The sequence below is a fragment of the Solanum verrucosum genome, unplaced genomic scaffold, assembly GCF_900185275.1.
Source record: "Solanum verrucosum unplaced genomic scaffold, falcon-dt-bn FXZP01000238.1, whole genome shotgun sequence".
NCBI lineage: Eukaryota > Viridiplantae > Streptophyta > Magnoliopsida > Solanales > Solanaceae > Solanum > Solanum verrucosum.
In genome coordinates this window covers 3,163,728-3,181,258 of record NW_026020630.1, presented here as the reverse complement: position 1 = coordinate 3,181,258, position 17,531 = coordinate 3,163,728, and the positions used below count along the sequence as shown (strand labels likewise).

Sequence of the window (17,531 nt, the reverse complement as noted above, 5' to 3'; positions counted from 1 at the left end):
ATGATTCAGGTGTTCAAAATTTTCAAGAAAAAATATTATTGAATATAAATTAATTAATGGAGTATTATATTTAACTATATTTAAGCTTACTGTAAAAATGGACAACACATTTTCCAATGAGACAATACATTAATAGACAATGATAAAATCCACGGAATTTAAGTACAGAAATATTTGAATTGGGAATCTAAGTACAATGATACTTGCTCTATGATAAAATAATATTATTTAACGTGTGTTAAGTTAATAGCAGACAATTATTATTGAAGAAAGAGTATAAAACATGTGAATTGATTACGTTGAATTGATCATACCCCAAATCGATATAAGTGAACAAGTAGAGTATTTATATATCTGTTTGATTATTTATTTATTTATTTTACTAAATATACTTATAAAAAATGAATTTAGAATTCATTGAAGTCATGTTCTAAAATTCAATATTTATAAGATTTAAATATTAACTTCGTTTCTAAAATAAATTATTGCTCTCATTTAAATGATAGAGTTTCTTCTTTAGTATTAACATATTAGCAATTTTTGCATAGTTTTCTTTCTTGTGATTTATGTTGCTATTGTTTGTGTCCAGTGTTTTGCTTATTACATTATTCCTGTAATATGCTATTCAGATTTTAATTGGTACTTTAATAAAAATTTCGAATGCCAGATAAAAAAAAAAAAAAAAAAAAAAAACTAAAGCACCTGCAGAAAATGAATTTGTCGGCAAGAAATATAGAAAATAAGTTGTACTCTCTTTTTCAATAACCCCACCACATGCACAATGATAAATGACTAAGAAATTGAATTATTTATCTTTTCTAAAATTCCCTAATAATTCATACATGACAACAAATGATTTATCATGCATTTTTAAAAAAAATAAAGGCATAATATTTAAGTGTGTTTTAATTTAAAATTTTGACTTCAGCTAATATCTATATCTTTGACTTTTATATTAGTATAAGTCTACTTAAACTTGTATCAATTTGAACAAGTAGACACATGCGTTTTATATGACGATTCATATGAGATACACTCAAATTGATTTATATTAAGCTATATAGGAGACACATTTATGTATTATGTCTTTTAAGAAATATTATCTTTGTCACCATATAAGTACCGTATATTCACCATCAAATATTATCAAACAGCGTTAAATATTCTTTAAATCTGTTTGAATTCAAAATCTTAAAAATAAAATTATATTTAATAGACGATAAACTTCACCTCAAAATTACAATTTTTATGTTCGAATACAAATTAATCGAGTTTTAAAATATTTATTAATGTCTTAGGAGAAAAAGCTAAAGCATATTTTCTACTTTTCACACTTAGTAAATTTTTTCTTATCCAATGTTCAATATACCCATTTAAATTGATTAAATTTAAATTTGCGTAAAAAAATTTCAATATAACCAAAGCCTAAGCAGAGAAAGAAACAAGAGCATATATTCCAATCTTTCACACCTATCAATTATTTTTCCTATTTGATATGAGATAAAAGCTATTAAATTTGAATTCACGCTAAGAAAAATCTCATAATGGAGATAAACATCAATATTGAGAGATTTCACTTAGATTGGATGGTTGTTACACATTGTTTCATAATGTATCGTCTTATATCAAAAACACACCCAATAAGTGATAGTTTAGATATGAAACTCACACTCTCAGTAGTTTATGTATTAAACTAAAAAAAGAGGAATAATTTTGATGTTGTTTTTGACATTTATCTTTTGTTTTAATGAATACAATATTTGGATAAATTGTATCTTCCTCCGTCGTTACATGATGTCACAAACCATGACTTGAATGATAAACCTAAAAAAAAGTAAGGTACGGAGTACATGAGTACATTTATTATGAAAGGTAGCGTAAAAAATAAAATATAATTATTAAATAATAAATAAGACAAAACGAGAAGAAAATATTAAGGTAACGACACAATCAAACCAAATCGATCGTTACATAAAATAGATCTTTTCATCGTTACCTAAGAATGGATTTAAACATACAATATAATACTATTTAAATAATAATCAAAACAAACATTGTATTTAAACTAATAATACAATACTCCACTAAACAAGGTGTGAGACTCAAACCGAGACCTCAAATTAAATCTTGGGAAGGAAAAATGAAAAAGAATTACAAGTTCAAGAATCGAATCGAATCGAAACTAGAGTCTACAAGATAAATGTTCATCTATCAACTAATCAATCAACTCACCTATTAAGATTTGTCGAATCGAAACTAGAGTCTACAAGATAAATGTTTATCTATCAACTAATCAATCAACTCAGCTATTAAGATTTTACGAACGGGAAAATATTACTCAATAACCTCTTTAATGGCAGGTGTGATTCAAAGCATTATATCTTTTTATCACATTTCCCTTTCAAATTCAAACAATTTTTGTTGCAATGGCTACCAATTCATCAACGAACATTGTTGAGCTCAATGAAGTAATTGTAGCTGTAATTCCATGGCCAGAACATGGTCATCTCAATCAACTTTTCCATATTGCTAACTTCATCTCTTCTCACAATATCCCTCTTCACTTCATCTCTCTCACTGATCGAAATCAAGATCTAAAAAATCGCGTCCAAAATACCTCAAAAATCCATTTTAATGACCTTTTAGCACCCCCTCTGACCCAAATTTCAGAACCCAGAGAGGATTTTGCTGATGAGTTTGCATTTTTGGAGTTTTTGGATATATTGGGGGAACCCATTTATGAAATTTGTGTTGAAATCTCGAAGAAGGCGAAGAAATTGGTGGTTGTTTTTGATTCTTTGATGACGGATGTGATTAAGGGAGTGTATGCGATATCAAATGTTGAATGTTACTCTTTTCATGCGATTTCAGCTTTTTGTATGTATTCTACATTTCAACAGGTTGTTGGTGAAGTTGAAGACGGAGTTGCACGCCAAGTGTTCGATGAAATGCCTGAAGTGGGGGATTGTTTTGGACCCCATATATTTGAGTTTGTGCAAAAGGAAAGGGAATGTAATCTTCATTGTGGAGAGTTTATGAATTCTTGTAGGGAATTAGAAGGGGAGTACTTGGATTTACTTGTCAATGTTAGGAAGAAGCCATTGTTTGCTCTTGGTCCATTTCATATGTTGCAAGAGTTACCCGAGTCATCGGGCAATAGGGATCGCCACGAGTGTCTTGAGTTTCTCGACGAGCAAGATTTTGATTCAGTAATGTTTGTTTCGTTTGGAACGACTACTACATTGTCGCAAGAGCAAGTGAATGAGCTTGCGCTTGGTTTGGAAAGGAGCAACCATAAGTTCATTTGGGTGATAAGAGAAGCGGATAAAAAGATGGAGACGGAGAAATGTGGAGGGAAAGATTCGAACTTTGAATTGCCAGAAGGGTTTGAAGAAAGAGTGGAAGGAAGAGGAATGGTGGTGAGGAATTGGGTGCCTCAATTGGAAATCTTGGGACATAAATCTACGGGAGGGTTCTTGAGTCACTGTGGATGGAATTCTTGTATGGAGAGCGTTAGCATGGGAGTTCCAATAGCAACTTGGCCAATTCAAGTAGACCAACCGTATAACGTTGTTTTTGTAACCAACGTGCTGAAGTTTGGAATCCCGGTTAGGAGTTGGGCTCGTAGGGAAGAATTGGTAACAGCAACAACTATTGAGAAAGCTGTCAGGACTTTGATGGGTACACCGGAAGGAGAAGAGATTCGACAGAGGGCAATCGAGTTGAGCAATAAGATCAAGAACTCTGTTAGTCATGGAGGAATTGCACAGAAGGAAAGGGAATCTTTCATTTCTTGTATTACCAAATAAATTTCACTCAATGAACATCAACATTTTGTATCAAGTATGTCATGAATAACTATTTTTCAAGTGCCATGTTTCCTTTAAATTTCATGCATACCAAATTTCTATCATGTTAGTTGTCGACACGCATAATACATAAATGTGTCCTTTAACTTGGCCTCATTTTAGATTTATGCCCTCCAACTTTGGGTGTGCACAAGTAGGCGTTCAAACCTGTATAAAGTTGAACAAGTAGCACATAAGTCCTACGTGACATAAAACACGTAGGATGCAAATTGTCATGTAGGATGCCACGTAAAATGTGTGTCTATTTGTGCACGTCTAAAGTTGAAGGGCATAAATGTGAAATGATACCAAGTTAAAGGGCATATTTATGTATTATGCCTTGTCAATATGCATTCAAACATAAGAAACAAAGGTGGCTAGTGTTTTATTAAGGGAAAAGGGTCAAAATTGTAAAGGATTACAAAGCCAAATCTCTTTGGTGAAACTAGTAATATGAACAACATTCCATAAATATCAAGGTGGCTAGTGTTTTATTATTAAAGGACATCTTGTGTCATATTTAACCTCATCATGTTGTTCGGACTCTCCAAAAATGCCATCTTGTGTGTGTCGGATCCTTCAAAAGTAATGCAATATTGCAGGATACGATATAGGTGCAACAACATTTTTGGAGAGTGAAACAACATAGAAAGTTATCTGGTAATGTAGGAGATGAAAGATACCATTTCTTCGCGTGCAGCTCCTCCATTGCCAACAAAGTTCTTGATCTTATTGCTCAAATCCACTGCTCTCTGCCTCATTTCTTCCCCTTCCGTCGAACCCATCAATCTTGACAGCTTTTTCAACAGCAGATGCTGTCACCAATCCTTCTCTCAGAACCCAACTCCACACAGATTCCAATTTTCGTGGTTACAAAAACAGCATTATATGGCTGCAGGTCTGCATTGTTAGGCCAAGCTGCTATGTGAACTCCCATACTAGTGCTCTCTAAACAAGAATTCCATCCACAGTGACTCAAGAACCTGCCTGTAGATTTATGTCCGAGCATGAGCTCATTGACTTGTTCTTGTGAGAACTTAGTGTTTGTCCCAAACGAAACGAACATTACCGAGTTAACGTGTTGCTCATCAAGGAATGCTAGGCATTCAGGACGAGTTGTGCTGCTCCTAGTGTCGTGTGATTCTAGGAGCAACATATGAATTGGACCAACATATGAATCCTAGTGTCGTGTGATTCTAGGAGCTCATTGACTTCCACAATGGGTTCTTGTTTGTCTTGCAGTTGCTGAAGCATTTTGTCATGATCATCATCAATTATGTCAATACATTGTCGGAACAACGAATATCTGGTAAAAGCTGGGATGGCATGGAAAATGTAGGACTCAACGTTTGTGAACGAAAGCCCTCCCCTCCTCACTACCACCACATAGAGTCCTCATTAGATTGGCATGAATTATGATTAATCTCTTTGCATTGGTGGAGAGCACAAGACTTTGGCGAATTGCCCCTGTGTTTTTTTCCAACAGAACTGCAATCAAAGGCAGATCATTATCAACGTCTCCAGTATCATCTATTTCAGAAGGCAGCTGAAGGTCATCGAAATGAATGTTGGAGAGACTTCAAGACCATCTTGGACGCGCTGCTTTAAACTTTGACTTTGATCAACAAGACAGAGTAAGTGTACTGGTATATTATGGGAGGCGATGAAGTGAGCAAGAACGAAGAGTTGATTGAGATGGCTATACTCAAGAAATGGCACCATGGTCACACTCACTTCATTGTCTGACTGCAGTAGCCATTCGAATTGAAGGAGAAGAACTGAGAAGAGAAATGAATAACTTACAATAAGCTTAGGACTTAACAGGGTAAAATGCTACTACCTCTTATAGTCACAAAAATATCAAAGCATGTGTAACTTTGGGATGATCCAAGAGGAAGTAATTGCTTAATATTTTCAGGCATAATACATAAACATGACCCTTAACTTGGCTTTAGCGGACAACTATGTCCTCCAACTTTGAGTGTGCACAATCCAACTTTGAGTGTGCACAAGTAGACACTCAAACTTGTCTAAAATTAAACAAGTAGACACACGTGTCCTACATGACATAATACATGTAGGACACAAAATTGTCATGTAGGGTGCCATGTAGGACAACTGTATCTATTTGTTTAATTTTATACAAGTTTAAGTGCCTACTTGTGCACACCCAAAGTTAAAGGTCATAGTTGCCAGCTGACACCAAGTTAAGGGTCATGTTTATGCATACCACAAGATTGAACTGCCACTCATGCCTCTCCCGCATCAAGTTGACTGTCCCGTCTTACGTAGTGTTACTCGGCCATCAACTTCTTCTTTTGAAAAAAAAGGATTCCATCAACAAAACTTTATCTTCATAATGTTTGTACCAAATGCAGGCCATTGTACAGACAGTTCAGAATCAGCCCAATAAGGATAAATCAGTGACTCAAGTTTCAGCTGGTGTTTCCAGGTATGCCTCACAAATCCACTTGTTTTGAACAATGAACAATATGTTTCATTTTTTTTTTTTTGTAAGGACCAATAGGTTATTTTGCTCGGACTCTCAAAAATGTTGCAACACCAGTGTTGGATCCTCCAAAGATTCACTACTTTAATTTGGAGGATCCAACACACACCTGCCAATAACTTTGAAGAGTCTAAGTAGCATAGCAACAACAACATACCCGGTGTAATCTCACAAGTGGAGTCTGGGGAGGGTAAAGCGTACTCGGTCCTTGGGAGGTAGTGAGAGGCCGTTATCGATAGACCGTTGGCTAAAGGAAAAGGCAAATATTAACCTCACTATCCCCATCAGTCTCCATTAGCAATCAAAGCAAGAGGAGATCATTTAATACAAGGGATCAAGCCAATCTATGTTTTTTAAGCTAATAATTTAAAAGATGGGGCAGCAAAAAAGGATTGAAAATATCTCTCAATGGATTGAAATGACTTTCAATAATTTTATTAAGCATTGAAGAGCTTTAAATAGCCAGCATAAATACCTGCATAATTTGAAATTCAACAACTCAAACAACTTAACTAAAATTCAAATTCATCTCAAACTAAACAACTTATTTTGCGAATGCAGTAACTAAAAGCAAATTTCAACGGTGAAGTTATTCAATAATATGTGATATGAAAGATTCCATTGCCTTGCGTGCAAGTCCTCCGCGGCTAACAGAGTTTTTGATCTTTTTGCTTAATTCCACTGCCCTTTGCCTCATTTCTTCCCCTTCTATGGTACCCATCAATGTCTTGACAGATTTCTCAATGGTTGATGCTTTTATCAATTCATCCCGGTGAGACCAACGCTTGACAGAGATTCCAATCTTCAACAAATTGTTTACAAGTACAGCGTTAAATGGCTGATCGACATGGATTGGCCATGTTGCTATAGGTACTCCCATGCTAATGCTCTCGATACAAGAATTCCATCCACAGTGACTCATAAACCCACCCGTAGATGAATGCCCCAAGATTTCCAACTGTGGTGCCCAATTAACCATTATTCCTCTTCCTTCCACTCTCTCTTCAAAACCTTCGGGTAATTCAATCTTTACGTCTTTCTCTTCAAGTTTCTCCGCGTTATCTCCTTTTCTTAGTACCCAAATAAATTTATGGTTGCTTTGTTCTAAACCCAAAGCAAGCTCATTGACTTGCTCTTGTGATAATGTAGTGGTTGATCCAAACGAGACGAATATCACTGAGTTAACATCTTGTTTGTCGAGAAATTCTAGGCATTGATCATGACGAGTGATGTTGCTAGCAACATATGAAATGGACCAAAAGCCCATAACGGCTTGTCTTTTGCTTTGGCAAGTAACTCTGGGTACCTACCTTCCACTTCTTTACACGAGTTTATGATTTCTCCGGAGTAATGGATATCCGGATCATCAAGCTCCATTTGAAAACAATATTTCTCATGTGGCTCCAACAATGGAAACTCATCCTGCATTTGCTTGATCATCGTCATCCTCAACTATGTCAGGAATAGTTTGTTTGAGGGAAGAATATCTGCTAAATGTCGATCCGGTGTGGAATATATAAGACTTGACATTCAACAATGTATTTAGATCCGTTATTTGTTCACTCATTATAAGGTCATGAATTATGACTAATTTTCTTGCCTTAGTAGAGAGTTGAACACATATTTCATTAATGGGCTTCGTGAGTTTTTCCAGAAACATTAGAATCGGAGGCTCTCCATCGCGACCATCTTTATCTGTTGGAGAAGAAGGTCTCAATAGGTTGTCGAAATGGAAGTTCCAAATCTCGGTTCACATCAACAAAGGAGAGGAAGTGTACTTGTATATTATGGGACGCGATGAAACGAGCAAGAACAAAGAGCTGATTGAGATGGCTGTAATCAGGGAATGGTACCATGGCTACAATCACTTCATTGGTAGCAGCCATAGCAACAAAAGGAGAAAGAACTTTGAGAAAAATGAGTTTTGGAAGGATATACTAATTAATACTAAGGACAATATAGGAAAAAAAGACTATGGTAAATTTATAACCATTGGAATTTTTGAACACATTTTGCCAAGTCTTGTTTAATTCTATATACGTGTAATTTCATTTTGAACTGAGATCACCCTTTGATGGAAAATATACATATTTTTATTAGTCGGAATGACTTTTTCTAACTTTCAATTTTATTAATTATTTTTTAAATAGGTTAATTGTATAAATATTTACGTTCGTATTATCCCACCTAAAAAAGTTGATGCCACATCGATCGATAAAAATGACTTTACACTCTTCTTAAAAAATATAGTAATTAATATGAATGATTTTTGTACCGACAACTTAGCTTAGGACCAACCAAAGAAGATAAAGTACACAATGAATTTTGCACCTAACTATATGATGCACCATGCCACTCTTTTCATGAACATTTATAATAAAAGATATGGTGTGATATGTAGATCTAGTATAAGTTAATTAAATATTATCTTCGTTTTATATTACTTAATTTATATAAATAATATTTTCATACATAAATAAATAATGATGCTTTTCTTTTGAACCAAGGGTCTATCAGAAATATCTTTTCTGCTTCACAGAGGTGGGGTAATGTGTGCCTTTTTTCAGACGCTACTTGTAAAATTACAATGAGTATGTTGTTGTAATCAAAATTTGTGATGTTAAGTGTTCCATTATGATCAAAATGCGTGATGCATGTGTTAAGCGCATGTAGTGATTTTAAACCTTGCAAGGACTTAAAACTTGTTATTTAAGTGGAAAGGGTGGTGGGGTCGACTCATTATTCGTTGAGCTTCTAGCTCCGCACCTACCAACCTTTGCGGAATTCTTTTGGAGGACAAACCGTCTTTAATCCTCGAGAGTAGTATATAAGAATCTTGTTAAATTCCTAAACACGTGCAGTTCTATTTTCAATTGAGATTACCTTTTGATGCAAAGTATATTTTTGTTGATGAGAGAAATGAGACTGAGATAGTCTGGACATGTGAATAATAGGTGTGTGGATGTACATGTACTGCTAAGGAGGTGTAAGAGTAAGCCAAAGAAACACTGGGTGGAGGTGATGAAACAGAACATGATACATCTTCATCTTACTGATGACATGACCATAGATAGGAAGATATAGAGGTCGAGAATCAGGGTAGAAGTAGTAAAGTAGCTGAGTGTTGTCATACTTTTATGTGGGATAGGTAAGGCGTAAGTCCCTTTTTGTTGCTTCATTTGCTCCGTGTATCTTGTCATTTTATTGTCGTTCTTTTCCTTTTTATAAAAAATTATGTCTACATTTCTTTTGAGATGACGATCTATTGAAATCAATTTCTCTACCCCGTAAAGGTAGGATCTGATATGCGTACATCCTTCGTTCCCAGACCTCACTTGTAGAATTACACAAAATAATTATCTTCCAATTTTCATTCGGTGTCCGTTGCTTTAGCTAATTATCTTTTAAATAACTTGAGGACAATATAGAAAAAAGAAAAAGACAGTTGGACCATTTATAACCAATGAAATTTTGAACTATATTTTAAATAACTTGAGGATAATATAGAAAAAAATTGGACCATGTATAACCAATGAAATTTTGAATCGGAGTGCAAAGTTGGATTATTATTTTACCCCTATATTAAATTAAAATTATATATTACTAAGCATTTAATTACTAATGAAATATTAAAAAATAATTATATCATATTATACTAATACTAACTATAAATAATAAAAGTGGAAATATATTAAGTCAAAAGTTTGAAAGATGGAAAGCTCCCTAATTGAAAGATCGATCAGAAAAAATACCCTTTAAATACTACTTCCTCTGTTCATTTTATGTGACACTGTTTGACTTGACACGGTATTTAAGAAAAAAATAAAGACTTTTAAAATTTATGATAAAAAACAATCCATAGATATTTGTGTGGTTGAAAGTCATTTCATTAAAGATAAAAGAGATATTTTAAAGTTGAATTATTTTCAATTATAGTAAGATGGCATTTTTTTGAAACGAATAAAATATAAAAAGGTGCCACGTAAAATGGGAAGGAGGAAGTGGTTGGCTTAGTTAGCCCCTCATCCTAAATCAATACTCTACACGTTGGAATATAATAACTATTGCCACCCGCACCAAATTCTACTAACCAAAACCCCACATTTCTTGTCTGTATTAACGTAGACTGATAAATACTAGTAATAATTATTATAATTTTAATAACCAAAACCCCACATATCTTGTCTGCATTAAAATATAGAATGATAAATACTAATAATTTTTACTCATAATTCTAACAACCAAAAACCCATATTTCTTGTCTGCATTAACATAGAATAATAAATACTAATAATTGTTATGGTAAGTGATATTTCCTCCGTTCATTAATACCTGTCTACTAGTATTGATTATACACATTTTTTAAGAAACTATAAATAGAAGGATAATTTTACTGTATCATTTTTTGAATATAACAAATACAATATCTTGAAAAATATAATAAGAAAATGACTATAATTAATGATAGAGATAAATTAGGAACTAAGTATAAAATTATCCATTAATTTTATAAAGTGGACAAATATTATATTATAATAGAAAAATATTTTAGATGTATTTTTGACTGTTTAATTTTATCTAAAATGAAAATCATCGATCTTCGTAACTTGCTTATCAGTTTCATTTTTAACAAGTAATTAGACAAAGACAAGACATGGAGGAAATTCAGATTATGGGAAGTTAACATGGCAAACACAACAATCAATAGCAACTCTATTAATGAATATGTTAATGAACAAGTAATTAACAAGTCATATAGCACTAGTTAGACAAATTAATGACATGATTAATTAATTAATGTGTACTCTTATTTGCTAATTTTGAGAAACAGCCTTGTTTATTGCACCATTATGCTTTAATCAAGATGTTATCTTGGAGATTGAAAAGTTTACATCAAAGTAAAAACAAGAAAATCCTCTTTTGTAATTGCTGTCATGATTTTCTTTTTTAGAATTAAACGATAAGAACTTTGACTAACATTTTACGATATATTTTTTCATCATATTGACATTTATATAACTTTTCGAATAGTTTTTGAATATCTCAATTTTTTGTTTAAAATTCGAATTAATGTTATTTGATTTAACTTCGAAATATGCAATATACGATTAAAAGTGGATGAAGGGAGTACTTTTTTATTATTATTTTCCCTCAGCTACAATTTAAAATGAAAGAAAAATCATTGGTGTTCTCCCTTGATATTAATTTGATGATTTTATGTTAGATTGAATCATGAATTATGATTATGATCTCTTGCGTCATTTCTATCAAGTAAATAAATATCATTTTGACTATGAATTACTATTAACTATTCCATTTTTTATTCTACATAAAATAATATGTAAAGTTCCTCATCATAACTTATTACATATATTAATTCAGTAGAGTTTTATATTACAAACTAGACACAATGTTAATTTACATGAAAAACTTAGCTTCTAATCAATTATCAAATATAATATTACCTATATTGAATTTAATATCAACATAGCTCAACGCTAAATCAACTATTGAGGCACACGAAGCCAGATCTTTGTGATTTGTTGAGTTAAAAAAAACAAACATAGGAGTATTTAAATTGACTTCTCCACATGATGAGGCTCTAATTTCTACATCATTTTTAACTTTCTTCCTAATATACTATTATCATAGTGGTGCAACTTGTAAGGTAAAATTAAAATATAATAAAAAGGACAAGCGTCAAATCAACTTCAGATTCGCGAGTAAAAATTTAAAACTTTCAAACATACAAGTCTAAGGACAGATGCAGAGTATTCAAATTGAGTTAATCTGAATTCAATATTTTCAATATTATATACGTAAATCTTTTGAAATGTATCAAATTAATGCTAAAAGCCATAATTATTAAAACCGTAAAAATAAAATATTGGATTTGTCTATATACAAGTCTAGCCCCTCATCATAAAACCAAAATTCTAAACACGTTGGGAATATAGCCCCGCATTTCTTGGCTACATTAACATGTGGAAATAACTACAACCGTCCAAATTCTAATAATTTTTTTTTTTGTTACGTTGACATGTTTTCTAATAATTATAACCCTCCAATACACACGAAAAGTTTTTATGTTAAGCTTTCTAGTAATTGCACTATTAAATTTGGGCTTTGGGTTACATTTGGACGCAAGTCATGTATTTTGTGGCTTAATCTAATTTGTATAAATTTTAGGAATCACATAGTTTTAATATGAAATTACAATCTATCCTTATTTAGTTTGTAATTATATTAATCCCTGAAAAAGTAAAACAAACCGGATACATAATATGTAGCTCGGATACATTATAAAATAAACCGGATACATAATATGTAGCTCAGATACATTATAAAATAATTTAGAATTAGGAGAGAAATAAGGGATTTTAGAGGTTTTTAGAAATAGAAGAGAATATTAGAAATAAAGGAAACATAAGACGTGTATTTCAGTAATTTTTCCTAATTTGTATCAATAAATGGGCACGGCCCAATGCTTTTGATTAAAAGAAAAAAAGACACGAAAAATTAATAAAGTCGCGTAATGTCTAAAATTTGGCTTGTAAATGTGAAAATATGTCTTAAAATAGTGAGACTATACATAATGTTTCCCCAACTCATTACGGAGATCCTTATAAAAAAAATTTAGAAAATATTTTCAAGTGCCCAAGGCGCCAGATCCATGGGCTAATACACATGAAAAATCAAGAAAGTCGCATAATTCCTTAAAGTTGGCTTGTAAATGTGAAGAATATGTCTTAAAAAAGGTGGGACTATATGCAATGCTCCCCAATTCATTACAGAGGTCCTCATAAAAAATTTCCAGAAAGAAACTTTCGGGTGCTTCAAGGCGCCAGATCCATGACCTAATACACGCAAAAAACCAAGAAAGTCATGTAATTTCTAAAAGTTGGCACATAGATGTGAAAATATGCCTTAAAAATGGTGGGACTATACGAAATGCTCCTCCAACTCATTACGGATCGGAGATCCTCTTAAAAAATTTTCAGAAAAAAATTTCGGATGTCCAAGGCGCTAGATACATGGGATAATACACAAAAAAAATGACCAAGAAAGTTGCATAATTTCTAAAAGTTGGCTCGTAAATGCGAAAATATGCTTTAAAAAATGGTGGGACTATACGTAATGCTCCCCCAACTCATTACGGAGGTCCTCATTAAATTTTTCCAAAACGAAACTTTTTGTTGCTTCAAGGCGCTAGATCTATGGATTAATACACGCGAAAAATCAAGAAAGACGCGTAATTCCTAAAAGTTGGATCATAGATGTGAAAATATGCCTTAAAAACGGTGCGACTATACGAAATGCTCCTCCAACTCATTACGGCTCGAAGGTCCTCATAAAGTTTTTTCAGAAAAAAAATTTGGGTGCCCAAGGCACCAGATCCATGGCAAATACACACGAAAAAACCAAGAAAGCCGCATAATTCCTAAAAGTTAGCTCGTAAATGTTAACTATGCCTTAAAATGGTGGGACTATACGTAATGTTCCCCCAACTCATTACAAAGATCCTCATAAAAAAATTCAAAAAAAGTTTCGGGTGCCCAGGGCGCCAGATCCATGGCCTAATACACACGAAAAACCAAGAAAGTCGCATAATTTCTAAAAGTTGGCTCGTAAATGCGAAAATATGTATTAAAAGGGTGTAACTATATGTAATGCTCCCCCAACTCATTACGGAGGTCCTCATAATGTTTTTTCAGAAAAAAACTTTCGGATGCTTCAAGGCGCTAGATCCATGGCCTAATACACGTGAAGAATTAAGAAAATCGCGTAATTTCTAATAGTTGGCTCATAGATTTGAAAATATACCTTAAAATGGTGGGACTATACGAAATGCTCCTCCAACTTATTACAGAGGTACTCATAAAAAATATTAGGTGCCAAAGGCCCAGATCCATGGGCTAATACACATTAAAAAACAAGAAAGTTGCATAATTTCAAAAAGTTGGCTCGTAAATGCTAAAATATGCTTTAAAAATGGTGAGACTATACTTAATGCTCCCCCAACTCATTATGGAGGTCCTCATAAAGTATTTTCAGAAAAAAAAATCTGGTGCTTCAAGACGCAAGATCCATGACTAATACACACGAAAAACCAAGAAAATCCCGCAATTCCTAAATGATGGCTCATAATTACAAAAATATGCCTTAAAAATGGCGGGAAAATACGTAATTCTCCCCCAACTCATTACGAATGTCCCCATAAAAAAATTTCAGCTGCCCCAAGGTGTTAGATCTATGAGCATATATACATGAAAAACTATGAAAGTTGCGTAATTCTTAATAGTTGGCTCGTAAATGCGAAAAATACCTTAAAATTTGTGGAACTATACGTAATGATCCCCCAACTCATTACAGAGGTCCTCATAAAGTTTTTTCAGAAAAACATTTCAGGTGCCCCAAGGCACCAAATCTATGGGCTAATACACACGAAAAAACAAGAAAGTCGCGTAATTCCTAATAGTTGGCTCATAATGCAAAAATATGCCATAAAAATGGTAAGACTTATAAGTAATGCTCCAACAACTCATGACAGAGGTACTCATAAAAAAATTAGCCAAGGCGCCAAATCCATGGGACACAAAAAACTAAGAAAGTCTCGTAATTTCTAAAAATTGGCTCGTAAATGTGAAAATATGTCTTAAAAAAATGTTGTGACTATATATACGTAATGCTCCCCTAACTCATTATGGAGGACCTCATAAAGTTTATTCAAGATTTTTTTTTGGTTGCCCAAGGCGCCAAGCCAAATCCATGGGCTAATGCATACGAAAAACCAAGAAAATCGCGTAATTCCTAAAAGTTGGCTCGTAAATGCGAATATATGCCTTAAAATGGTGGGACTATATATACGTAATTCTCCCCAACTCATTGTGGAGGTCCTCATAAAGTTGTCTTAAAATAATTTCGAGTGGCCAAGGCTCCAGTTCCATGGGCTAATACATACGAAAACTAAGAAAATCACGTAATTCCTCAAAGTAGGCTCGTAAATGTGAAAATATGTCTTGAAATGGTAGAACTATACATAATGAAACCCCAACTCATTATGGAGGTTTTCATAAAGTTTTGTCATAATTTTTTTTTGGTTGCCTAAGGTGCTAGATTCATGGGCTAATACACACGAAAAATCAAGAAAGTCGCGTATTCCTAAAGGTTGGCTCGTAAATGTGAAAATATGTCTTAAAATGGTGGGACTATACATAATGCTCCCCCAACTCATTTCGGAGGCCCTCATATTTTTTTTTCAGAATTTTTTTTACAGGTGCCTTAAGGTGCCAGATGGGTTAATACACACGAAAATCATGAAAGTAGCGTAATTTCTAAAATTTAGCTCAAAAATACAAAAATATGCCTTAAAAATGGTGAGACTATACGTAATGCTCCCCAACTCATCACGGAGGTCCTCATAAAGTTTTTATAGAAAAATATTTCGGGTGCCTAAGGTTCCAGATCTATAGGCTAATACACACGAAAGATAAAAAAATCACGTAATTCCTAAAAGTTGGCTTGTAAATGCGAAAATATGCCTTAAAATGGTGGGACTATACATAATTCTCCTTTAACTCGTTACAGAGGTCCTCATATAGTTTTTTCAGACAATTTTTTTGGGTGTCCCAAGGCGCCAGATCCATGAGCTAATACACACGAAAAACCAAGAAAGTCGTGTAATTTCTAAAAGTTGGCTCGTAAATTCAAAAATATGCCTTAAAATTGTGGGATTATACGTAATTCTCTCCCAACTCATTACGAAGGTCCTCACAAAATTTTCAAAAAAAATGTTCGGGTACCCCTTAGGCGCTAGATCCATGGGCAAACACATGAAAAAAACCAAGAAAGTCACGTAATTTCTAAAAGGGTTAGCTCGTAAATGCCAAAATATGCCTTAAAAATAGGGGGACTATACATAATGCCTTTAGGGATTTCTTTTAGATGGAAAACTGTCGTAATACTCGAGAGTAGTATATCAGAATCTTGTTGAATGCTTAAACACATGTTATTCTATTTTCAACTGAGATCACCTTTTGATGCAAAATATATTTTTGTTGATGAGAGAAACGAGATTAAGATAGTTTGGACATGTGAATATGAGGTGTGTGGAATGTGGATGCACCCATAATGAGTTGTAATATGTTGGCTATTGTAAGTTTTATAAGAGGTAGAAGTAAGACGAAGAAACACTGGGGGAGGTGATTTGACAGAACATGATATATCTTCATCTTACTGATAATAGGACCATAGATAGGAAGACATAAAGGTCGATGATTAGGGTAGAAGAGTAGTAAAGTAGTTCAGTATTGTCATACTTTTAATGTGGGATAGGCAAGGGGTCAGTCCCTTCTTCTAATCTTCTCTTATTTCAATGTAGTATTGTTTCTTATTAGCTTAGTATTTTATTCTTCACTTATCACAACTACTTGTTGCTTCGTTTGCTCTTTGTATCTTGTCATTTTGTAATTGTTGTTTTCTTTTTTATCGTTTTGTCGACACTTTTTTGAGACAGGGATCTATCGAAACCATTTTATCAACCCCACAAAGGTAGGGTTAGGGTCTGCGTACATCCTTCCCTCCTAGACCTCACTGGTGGAACTACACAAGACATGTTATTATATTATTATTGTTGGGACGACCCTTTCTAACTTGCAAGTTTCATTCAGTCTAATTATATTTTAAATAACTTATTACCAACATGGGATGGTTGGGATCTCTTCACCCTTTGATCAAGATCACGGGTTTGAACCCTGGATATAGAAAAAATCATATTGGGACTGTTGCGATTCGGATATAGTTGAACTCCAATGCGGGTACCGAACACCAGATGGAAAGTCAAAATGAAAATCTTTTAAATAACTTAATTATATAAATATTTTTCACACGATCGATCGATCTATGTAACCTAAACTCTTTCTACATTTGATGAAAGTGATGAGCTATTCTTATCCTCATTTTGATCTTTATCGAATCATCCTTGTACATTGCGGTTTAATCATTTGATATTCGAAATTTATTGGTTCGATTATATCGACCTAACTTCACTTAGTCTTGGTTATTTTTTTCACTAACAATTAGTCTAAAAATAAAACAAGTGATATCGCGATGGTTTTCTTGTCTTTCTTCTTAGCTGTGTGTCTAAATGACACCCCTATGCAGGGACGGAGCTA

The 17,531-nt window shown here is 33.5% G+C and overlaps 1 protein-coding gene and 2 pseudogenes across 1 annotated transcript; 1 reads left to right on the top strand and 2 right to left on the bottom strand.

Annotated features, from left to right (window-relative positions):
• Nucleotides 1-2,421: 2,421 nt before the first annotated feature.
• Nucleotides 2,422-3,869, top strand: LOC125811800 (zeatin O-glucosyltransferase-like). Its single transcript, XM_049491343.1, has one exon. The coding sequence runs from the start codon at nucleotides 2,427-2,429 to the stop codon at nucleotides 3,807-3,809; it is 1,383 nt and encodes a 460-aa protein (XP_049347300.1). The 5' UTR covers nucleotides 2,422-2,426; the 3' UTR covers nucleotides 3,810-3,869.
• A 632-nt stretch (nucleotides 3,870-4,501) lies between these two features.
• LOC125811902 (zeatin O-glucosyltransferase-like) lies at nucleotides 4,502-6,652 on the bottom strand (annotated as a pseudogene).
• A 180-nt stretch (nucleotides 6,653-6,832) lies between these two features.
• On the bottom strand, nucleotides 6,833-8,243 carry LOC125811605 (zeatin O-glucosyltransferase-like; annotated as a pseudogene).
• Between the last annotated feature and the right edge of the window lie 9,288 nt (nucleotides 8,244-17,531).

What these genes read in the sequence shown, in the direction of transcription:
- LOC125811800 (XM_049491343.1), top strand. Translation starts at nt 2,427, where the DNA reads ATGGCTACCAATTCATCAACGAACATTGTTGAGCTCAATGAAGTAATT.